Raw genomic sequence first — 11,229 nt, 5'->3', positions numbered from 1 at the left:
ATAATTTTTAAAAAATTATTTTTCAGGTACGTTTGCAATTTGCTTTCTCCAAATCCATCATAAACTACATCTGTACGATGATTCTGACTTACAGTCTCATAAATACGAGAAAAGCGCACAAAAGCGCATAAGACTGATTTCATAATTATGATTTATTATAGGAATTGGAACGCTTCAGAACCTGCCCGAGAATTATCAGGTTTTTGAGACTTCTTCAGTATCAAAGAAATTCGCTGGTAGTTATTGGTATGTACCATGTTACATACCATGAAAAACATGAAAACAATTACAGGCTCATTTTAATCAGTGAGTCCAGGTCAACATTACACTTCCTGTTTCATTGATCTGTTCACACATCGACGGCTTTTAACGTTTAATATAACATTTTCAAAAATACTTTTTGGTGGGAAAAATACATTTCAGCCCATATTCTTTTATTGTAGGTGTAAGAAAGCAAAATAAGATCAGATAAAACAGACTTTATTTATCCCTCTTGTGAGAAATTCACTCGCTATAGAAGCAAGAACAAAATAATAGTGAAGAATAGACAAAAGATTAAAAAAAAAAAAAAAAAAAAAAAAAAAAAAAAGGAGGAGACAATGAAAGCGAACGCGATTCCTATCTTCTCTGAAAAAGGTCATGATTGATAACCACATTAACCTTTTTTTATGATTATGAGGGTAGGATCTCATTATTATGAGATCATGCAAAGTAATTATGAGATTGTGAGTCATAATTATGGAAAATATGTTTCCAAAATGCTTTTGTTTAGTGAATGCAACACGCTCTCTCCAACAATGACCGGAGTCTGTATAATCCTTATGTCTGTGAGGCCTTGTTCAGGGAAAATATTCCTGCATCTCCGAAGCTTGCCTGTCGGTGACCCCCTAGCGGCCAGAACAGCCGCTTCCCGTCATTCAGACAGAGGGAGAGAGAGGGGGGAAGGACGAAGAATGGCGTCCGTGCAGTGCCCAAAATGCACTGTAGAACGGAAAGGGTTTCGGCGCGAACTTGATTCTTGGCGACACAAATTGATACACTGCGTTGGTATGATCCATGTGCGGTTTCATTTTCTGTAAAAAATCAACGGGCTTCCATGCAATTTCGCCCGGTAGCGGTGGGATCGCTACCCCGGGCTATGTTGGATTGCTAACTAATGCTGCTAGCTAACTGGTAGCTAGCTTGTAGCCTGGTACTGTAGGCCAGCTTCAGCGGTTAAGTTAAGCTGGCAGGCTAATATTTACCAGCTGGCTAGCTGTTCGACTTGGCTCCTTTTCTTTGTCCCCCTGTGCTAACTAGCTACCTGCCGGTCATATCTCTTTCAGATCGTTTTATATCACTGGAGAGGATATCGTACACACAGGATCAATGCGTATCTTATTATTTGTAACTAACTAATTGTTAACGTCGTTGGTGAGATTTGTTTATAGACACAAATGCTGGCTGTGCTAATACCGTGCTAACATGCTATGCTAACAGTATCACTGTTAATGTTATTGGGAAGAGGGGATTGTTGCTACGCAAGGGAAGCTAATGTCAGTGCAATATGAGAAAAGCACACTTTTCAGCGGTCTCGGGTAACGGTTTTCCACGTACTGTTTTCTATTTTGATCACGATTTAATGTCCACCGAAGCCGGTAACGTTAGGTTAGCTCACCAGAAGTTACTGGATTTCCTCTTGTTTATAACGTTTAGCCACAGTGACATCAAACTCAGAATACACGAAACATAAAAACAAAGTATTAATGATAAGTAATTATTATTCGCGGGTGATAGTTACTGCTTGTGTTGTCCCCTAAGACAGTAGAAGTGCTCGGTATCAAACATCGCAGGTGTTAAGTGTCTACCTGAAGTTAACAACTCGCTGTAGCAGTGCAGTTATCTGTCAAAATATATGTAGTTGCTGTCGGCTCAAACATAAAGAGGGTGGGACATAATGTACCCAAATGTCACGCACTTGAAGCACGCATAAATTGTTCATATCAGTACTGAAGGACCGTCTTTGTTTTTCTCTTGCAGGATTTGAAAGCATCCTGGAGGGAATCTATGGCCCGATGCTGCTGAGAGACCTCAATGTATTTGATGGTGGGTTTTTGTGTGCACGTTAACAAAAAGTCTTGATTGCTTTGTGTAACCATAGCTGTATTGTATGTTTATTTTCAAGAAAAATATTATGAAATGATTAGTCTGCCCATCAATGCCTAAGTCGAGGCACAAGCACAAATTGCTGTGATGATGTCAGTCTGTAAAAATGTCAGTAAACAGTGCTTTTGTTTATATTTTCATCCATTAATTGATCGATATTTGGTTCTATAGTGAGTATTTATGGCAGCAGGAAGGAGCATGTGAAATCGAGTCACTATAAACACATCACTTATATATTATTATATGTTATATGTCACATTCAAGTTTCTTGCTTGACAGGCATATGTTATCCATGTTGATTTGATGTTGATCGAAGTATTCATATATCCAGCTACTAATTTTGAAAGTAATTCATTTCATCTTTGTATATTATCTTAGTATCAAAACTCTTACCTGGAGTGAAAACAAATCAGCTTGCGCTGTTAGATAATATTAAAATACAGCAGTAACACAGGCAGTAAGGTTAAAAAAATTAGCATGCAACAAAAATCTGTTTCAGATTTGAAGATGGTCAAAACTGGTCTCCTGTGCCTCTTCTGTGTCCCTTTATATGTGTTTCTGTGACCCATTCCTGTCTGCTAAGTCTTACAATCACATAACAACTTCATGCCTGAAAAAAAAAAAAACAGCCCCCCCCCCCCCCATGGTAATGAGTGTCAGACTCTGCTCTGTGCAGCATGCTTGTAGCCTCCCTGGAGTCCAAAGTTTAGAAATACTCCAGACTCAGCAGAACAACAACTATAAAGGAAATCATAGCAAAATTCAGCATTTTACAAAACATGCAGCTATATATTAGGATATGCCAGCACACCACCAATCACTCAAAGCAAACATTCAACCCAAAGCAAGTAAAAACAGCACAAGCATAAGGAAATACATCCATGGCATATTGGCCCCTAACTGCTCCTGGTTAAATATAATAGTAAAGTAGTTAATTGTCATAGAGATGAGCTTACATTGTACTGATGAAAACTTAGATGGATGCAGCTGACCCAAGAACACTCACTTGTCAGTTTTCTGTGAAAAATGTCCAAAATATTGCTGTGTGCATCATTACGCATTGTGTGGCAGTCAATATTAGGAGTCATTTGGTCCCCTTTAGCTGCTACAGTAACACATCTTGTTATTTCTTAGAGCAATGAAGAAGTCGGACTAAACAGAATCCTATCAAGTCAGCTTTGAAATATGGTCCATTAGATAATTGCAAGTTTATCTATTTCGGCAGTCGGGGTTTACTCACCCTTAGCACCTCCCCACACTTATCTATATAAATAACTAAAAAATTCTGTTTACATTTAGAAAACTAATAATCTCTACCCACCCATGTCTCTGCTATTTCCTTTAGCTTGCAGCATGCTATCACAGGGCTCTAACACTTGCTAGACGCCAGCAGCCAAAACACACAGCTTGTTTGACACAGTCTGTGGTCTTGGTGAGGTCAACAGTGCCATCTGCAGTTGGAGTGAGGCTAGACAGGAACACAATCAGATGTGTTATAGAGACCTGGCAGCCATGATGACTGCATTTATTAATGGCAGCGAGGGTTGGGCGATATAAATAACATCTATGGTGTGTGTGTAATTTTATACCCCAATATTATGTTCTCATACAGAACATTTTGGATTGAGAAACTATCCATAGATATAATTATCACTCCAATCAATCCAGTATTGTCATAAAACAGTCCTGCCCTAGTACAGCCAGTGATAATAAGAATAGTTACACTGGTGTAAATTGCAAAGTTGGAAAAAAAAACCTGTAGACTTTGGTTGTCTCACAGTCAAAGTTTATGTTCCAACACACGTTTATAAGACTTTCTTGAGAGCATTGCAGTGTTGGCAACATGAATTGCATGTGAACTGCTATAAATTGTACAACAACAGACATTTCTATTGTCTGTTGTCAGTATTGGCAATTGGCAATTTGGCAATATGACACAAATAGATGATAAGATGATAGAAATTTGTCAGCAGCATGTTAAGTGTTCTCTTGGCATAAAAATTGGTGCAGTGATACAGCTTGGAAACCACAGCAGGAGGCTGCTTGATCCTTGACGTATGCCAATTTATTGATGCCTGGTTATGTGTCGTCGTGTCTCTTAGACTGTGAACCCGAAGAGGTGGATGACTGGTCCCCAGAAGCAAACTGCTCTCAGTGTTCATTCTGCAACCTTCCCCTGGACAAACTCAGTGTAAGAATTGTTTAGATAATCCAGAAACCGAGGTTATATATATTATTAACAGTAAAAACTTATCAGTAAAGTAAATTTTCTTGTTTTTTTTTTCCCCCTTGTAGGATCAAGTACCTGCAGCCACTTCGCCCCTCTCCTCCCGCTCTGATTACTCTCCCTGTCAGGCTCCAAGCATCTCTGAGAGCAGCCAGTCAGCTCACAGATTTCTCCAAGCTGTGTTTCACAAGAAAGGTGAGTCACATTTCTGTCTAAGTAGAAAAACCATACTCTAAAAACTGGACCGTCTTGAAAGGCTCCACATTGCTTTGGTGTTCTGGCACATGGGCTTGCCACTAGCACTCAGCATTAGCTGTTGGCAGACTTTAATGAGTATAGAGACAACATTTCTAATCCCATTTCCTCATATAGCAATTTTTTATGGCACATATTTTCACACAGCATACTGAGGTTATATTAGAGTTGTTGCTGCCACATCAATACAATGGAGGTGAATTTGTTGATAACTCTGATCTCATTGTCTGCAGTTTATCAAAGGATAGTTTCTTCCAAGTAACTGTTTGTTAGGTTGCACAAGACTATCTACAGTGTAGTTGGGGTCCTTGAGGGTTCCTTGAAGTCATCCCAAAGTTTCCCCAGTAGATTGATTTACCATTAAACTGCTTCCAAGGTTGAGAGGAGTTATTAATGTGAAATGAAACGACTCAGGGACTGAGCCTAGACCAGGTCAGTGCTAATTTACATATTTGCAAGCGAGACAGATAAAATCCTGTATCATGGTACATTGATTTTATAACACAATATTAATCTATAGTGTGATTTAATTATTATAATGATAGTTTCTGGAAAAGACAAGATAAAACTTTATTGTCCATTAAATTTGAATAAAATGGAAATTTGTCTTTAACACCAGTTGAAAAATGCGACAGGAATTTACAGTGTTTCTTTACCTGTCAGCAAATCAGGTGTACAACATCACATTGATGCAAAAAATGTTAAGGCTTATTCCCATAAACATTGCTCAGTTACATAATTGCCTACAGTGACCAGTGAACAGACTACATTTGTCTACTCTGCCTCATTTTTACTCACATCTGCATCTGATCTTTCTTCTGCAGATGTTCCCCTGGGCTGCGACGCCAACATCCCTCTGGTTGCCCAGGAGCTGATGAAGAAGATGATCCATCAGTTTGCCCTGGAGTACGCATCCAAGTGTCTCCTCCAGACCGGCACAAACGGTGTGACAACAAGGACCTCATCACCTTCGTCGGAAACGTCAGATGCCCCTCTGGACCTCACAGTGAGCCGGACCCAGGAGGAGAAAGAGAGTGAGCCTGAACTAGGTAGGGAAAGCGTTAAAACACACTGAATTCTTAAGTTTTAAGACAACAATGTGATTCATTTAAAAGTTGTTGTTTTTTTTTCTCCTTTAACAGACGGCGTGCTCGACCTCTCCAACAGGAACTCTGTCTGCTCAGCAACTTCATCGTCATCCTCTTCTTCATCTAATCACAAAGCCTCCGGGTAAGAGTTTATTATTCTTGAATTGCTTCTGTTGGGGGTGGTCCTTCATGAATACAATCGTACTATGACTTGCATGTGAGGAAATCCCCATGAGGTACATAACATGGCTAAGGTTTGATGGATAGCATCGATATTGTGTTGTGTTATTGTCATTTTTACCAATGCTTTTTGATTTAAGTCAACTAATTAACAGCTCTCTGGCCTGAATGATACACATGCTCCTTTGTTTGACAGTACTTTGGGTTTAGTCATTATGAAGAGCTAGCCTGTGTTTGGCGTTTTGGTTCTATGGGGTTGACTCTTTTATCTCTTGAGCGGTAACGTCACAGCAATGGCACCGTATTATAACACTCGCCAGCAGCTCAGGATTGTACAATGAGGAGAACATTGCAGTACTTCACAACGATTTTACCTCCTTTTCTTACTGATCCAGTTATGATGAGTTTGAATATTCGACTTTCAAGCATGTAGGATTCTCACAGAAGGATATCACAAAACTACAGGGGTTGTATGTGAGCGCCAAAGTAACCCCCCAGCCATTCACAGACTGTCCCACCTGGACGTGAAGAGGCTTTGCCACACGCAAACAAATGTGTGTGCGTGAGAGAGACACGGCAGCAGTGTGTGTGAGGGCCCAGAAACAGACTGAAAACAGACAGACATGAAACTTTAACAGTCGCAGTGATGTTACCAACACAAGGCATAAAGGAGTGGACCCCTCGCTCTGCACCCCCCCCCCTGTACCCTATGCCAAAATCAAACCCCCTCCATCACCTCCATCCTGACCCTGCTGTTTGGTCCTCCCATCCCTAGGAGGCAGCACAGGCAGAAGGAGTACATTGAGAGGAGCTGGGAGCTGTCTGAGGGGTTGCTGTCCAAGGCCTTGAAGGATATACGTTCAGGGAGGCTGCAGGAGCAGCGAGCAGCATTGCTTTATGGGATACCCCTTCACACCCTGAGGCAGGGCCTGGAAGGCTGGGCCGGGGGAAGGCTTGGGATGCTCCACCAACTCGCACCGGGAAGCAGAGATTTCAGGGATGAGGTGACGTCGTACAATGTGATGTCATCAATGCTGGGTGGTGAAGCCCGTCTTGTTCTGCAGAAGGTGGCAGCATGGGCGGAGCGGGCAGAAATCGGAGGAGCCGCAGAGGAGAACGGAGACTTTAGTTTCCCTTCGTCCTCTCTTACTTTTTATCAGCCGGGAGGTCTACCGAAAACCCTCCCCCACTCATTTCCCCAACTCAGGGATGCTCTCCAGCCCCCATCGAGCCCCACTCCCAGTCTGGAGCCAGCCACACCCCTGCGTATTCCTCAGGTCCGTTCTATCTCCGACCATAACCGGTCGATCTCAGCTGAGAATTGCAGTGTGGCCGAAAACCTTCATCAACGTACCTCATCCACAGAGGGTACTGCCAGTTCATCGACAGCTGCTGCCAGACCTTCGTCTCTCTTCAAACTCAGACCTCCTTTCTTGGCTCACGGCTGTCCAGGCAACGCCAACCAGTCACCTCATCGCCTGGGCCCACGTGGGTCCTCACTGGATGATTCAGAGGAGGGGGCAGGTAGCCGGGATAGAGACAAGCAACCGAGAAAGAAACGTGGGAGGTATCGCCAGTACGACCACGAACTACTGGAGGAGGCCATCAGTATGGTGATGGCAGGTCGCATGAGTGTTTCCAAGGCCCAGGGAGTTTATGGGGTGCCCCATAGCACACTGGAATACAAAGTCAAGGAGCGCACTGGAACACTGAAGAACCCACCCAAGAAGAAATCTGCCAACTTTTGTTCATCCAATTCCAACTTGTCTGGTTCTGGGACCACAACCGGTTCCACAAACTCAGGGACTCTTGCCTCAGCTGCTGATGCAAAGAGGTTCTAGACCACAAAACGCCTCCAGAACTCCTCAACACTTGAACTCATCACCTCTTACAAGACACACGTTTTCTGAAGACACTTGTTAGAACACAACACATGCCTTTACAAAATATGTGGATATTAATATTCAGGTCTTTTAACTATGTGTCTATAATGTGAGAGTCATACTTTAGCTGGGTTTCTCTTTCTCAGTCCTGGGTTTTAGTTAAAACAGCTACGAGGTCCGTTTTTTTTCAAGAGGGAGTGGTGCTTATTGCAGCTTTTGTTCACAGGAGCTGCTAAACTCAACAAAAACTCCTCATGGGTTTGTTTTTTTCCACTAAAGCTAAAAGATGTTGAAGGAAAGGGCTCGGGTTATATTATCTGTTTACTGTTATAAAGTAATCCCATGGAAACACCCAAAACTGAAAATGAATTTTGTATTGTCGGTGAAGCCAAAACCTGATATATTGAAATTCTCAGTTGTTTTTAATATTTTTTTTATGGAAAAGTGACAGATGTGCACACTGTCAGCAAAAAAACATGTAAAAGAAGCATCATTTTGTCTTAAACTTTCTTCAGGCACGACTGAAACTTTTTCAATTCATCTTATTCATTCTTATATCTAATGCAAATCTTACAGTTATGTATTTTAATGTGGGGCTAAAAAGACCATACATATATGTAGAGCTGAAACAATTAAGAAGTTGACTGACAAAAAACAATCAACCACTATTTTGATAATCAGTTTATCATTCATGTCATGTTTTTAAGCCAAAATGCTAAATATAAATGATGATTTCCTGCTTTTCTTTAAACTTAAGTGATACTAAATTGAATATCTTTGGGTTTTGTTCTGTTGTTCTGCTAATTTTAGCTATTTTTTTGGGACGTTTTAAACACCAAACAATTAATTGATTAAGAGTAACTATTTATGAAAATAATAGTTACAGCCCTACGTTTAAGGATAAATCAGCTTTGGCCTCGTCAGGAGATTTCTTGGTACTAACACGGATAAAATAACTCCAGTGTTATCCTTGAAAGACCTCCAGGAAATTCTTAACTTTTCACGTTTACATGATTTGGTTTTTCTTCAAGAAGAACTGACACTGATTGTTGTTCCTGCCCAGGATTGAGTCTGAGAAACAAAGCTCAGAAACTAAGTGTGACTCTCATGTTTGCTAGCTGTTAGGTTATTAGGTTATTCAGGTTTGATTCAATTCTTAAAGCTCCTCATTAATGGAGCAACAATGATTGTCATTTGCAGCTTTTTATCTCTCTCTGGGTATCTTACCTGGGCTATTGAAGTGACTTAGAGCCATTGTAACAGATAAAAAAAACTCATTAATATTGTTAGACACCTCTACAAACAGGGAGATTGTACAGTATAAACTGCTGTGGTGGCTGCATCTTCATTATGAGTTTCTGTTGAAGAGATTAGCTTATGAAAGCCATTTTTGTGTCCACATAGTTTTCTGCTATATTCGTGCAAAAGCTAGTCTGAACAATGTATTGAGTGTAGTTTGGAATGCTGCATGTTTTTAAATGTGCACTGATAAGCTTGGGAAATGTGCGTTATTGTGTACATGTACTGTTTGTGAAAGATGTTGTTTTATTATCACAGGTATTTACTAATTCTGCTACTGTAGCTGTATTACTGTAAACCTCATACATGACTGCTGCTTTAAAAACTTAACTTTATGGGACTGTTTCCCTGGCACAAAGAAGCGTAGCTACAACAAAAAAGAGCTAATTTCAACAAATGCGATTTCCAAGGTGAAATGCATTGTAATGTGTGAAGCCTAAATGACAGACTAGTGTTAAGTGTAGTGAAAGGGTTAATCGTTACACTGGAGGTTGGTGAAAAGTTGGCTCAGAGCAAGGCTTACAGGCTTCTTTGTCTGCATCTGGGGAAATGCTAAATGTTGCGTCTACGCTAGTGTCTGCCTCTGAGATGGGCCTATATCCATTAACAGTGCTACTACCAAAGCAGCAGTTCAGGGTTACCTACGCAAAAGCTGCTTCGATTTGTTTTGCTGTGATGTCAGCCTGCCTGTGTGTCTGTTTGTCTGTCTCTCTCTAACCTCGTTGCCACATATATACCTCTGAACTTTTATCTGCCTATAGCCCAGTGTCAGGTTTCAAATCAAAGCCTCTTGAACATGCTGGCGTATGAGCTCTTACTAGCTGAGGGAGGCTTAGGAGCTCTTTGTCTCTCAAGGAAACAACACCCAAGTGTAAATTTATTGCCATCGACAACGCTTAAACTTCTTCAAGTAAATTATCATACAGTCAGCCATTTGGCAGAGCGTGATAGCATTTTAAAAAATGATTTAAATTCTGCCCTGTGGCATTTATGGGCAATCTGCCATGTTCTTAGCTAAGTAGTTATCTTTGTTGATAATCTTTGTATGTGTATGTAATTTTAAGGCTAATTGTAAAGCAGTTTTATTTTTTTAAGCTTTTTTTGTGTGGCATTTCAACCTTTCTAACTCTGGCAAACAAATATACTGTTATCTCCGCTACTGAATGTCTCTACTCATTAACAGTACACAGTGCCTGTGTCTGGGGCTATAGCATAGTGCAGCATGATGTCTCTACTCGGGGAATTATCTGCTATTTATGTCCAAGGGTCAGTTTGTAAACAAGCCTAAACACCTCTTGAGAAATTCATTGTGTCTGTTAAATGCTTGTATATTCTGGGAACAATCCCAGGCTTGTTTTCAAATTGGCTTGAGGCTTTTTTTGTTTGTTTGTTTTGACTGAACTGCTGGCAAATTTTTAAAACAACTTATCATGAATCTGCTATTTATGCATCAATCAATTATTGCACTATGATTTATAAGAAGCATTTTTATCATAGAAACCTGTTTTGTGTTGTTGCTGCATACTTATTTATTGATTGTGCTTCAGAACTGTGATTTTACTAGTTTTGATTACTGTAGTTCTTGATTTGTAATGGGGCACTTTGATGCAATGTGAAATGTGTATTGCTACAAATGCATGAACGCTTCTAAATGTTAGCTGATATAATTTATTTTGTCCTAAAGTGACACCCCCAAGTATTGTGGTTGTGTGGTGCTTATGTTAAAAATTATTTAAGTGATTTTAAAAAATAATGTGTTTATCATAACAAACTCTTCAGTAACACTACAGAATGTAACACTTTTACTGTGTCCAACCGAGTTGAACTCTGACAAGGTCTGAACACACACAGTACTTAAACAGCTGGAAAGACCATCCAATATGAATTACTTTAAATTTTGTAATGTTATTAAAATTAATGACTTACTTTTACAATGAAATATATCACTTATAGGGCCTGATGTAACTCTTATTGATTTGAACATCAGAGGGTTTTTTGAGCTGTCAATTTGTCGGTGAAAGTGCTGTTGAAAAGAACATTTTTGGTTTGAGCGTGTCTACAATCGTTTCCTCTGCTTTTAGCAGAATGTTATCATTTGCCTTCAGCAATTCATCAATAAAACAGTTCTATAATCAGTCACCTGTCATAATAT

At 40.2% G+C, this 11,229-nt stretch overlaps 1 protein-coding gene across 1 annotated transcript; it reads left to right on the top strand.

The window, feature by feature from the left end:
- Positions 1–866: 866 nt before the first annotated feature.
- lcorl (ligand dependent nuclear receptor corepressor-like) lies at positions 867–11,212 on the top strand. Its single transcript, XM_018695755.2, has 7 exons — positions 867–1,047; positions 2,020–2,085; positions 4,248–4,336; positions 4,441–4,567; positions 5,452–5,676; positions 5,770–5,857; positions 6,671–11,212. Exons 1-7 carry the CDS (start codon positions 954–956, stop codon positions 7,734–7,736), a joined length of 1,755 nt encoding a protein of 584 aa, XP_018551271.2. The 5' UTR covers positions 867–953; the 3' UTR covers positions 7,737–11,212.
- Positions 11,213–11,229: the final 17 nt, after the last annotated feature.

Source organism: Lates calcarifer, linkage group LG5 (genome assembly GCF_001640805.2).
Source record: "Lates calcarifer isolate ASB-BC8 linkage group LG5, TLL_Latcal_v3, whole genome shotgun sequence".
Taxonomy (NCBI): Eukaryota; Metazoa; Chordata; class Actinopteri; family Centropomidae; genus Lates; species Lates calcarifer.
Note: the sequence above shows the minus strand (reverse complement) of the source record. Positions and strands in the feature narration are given on the sequence as shown.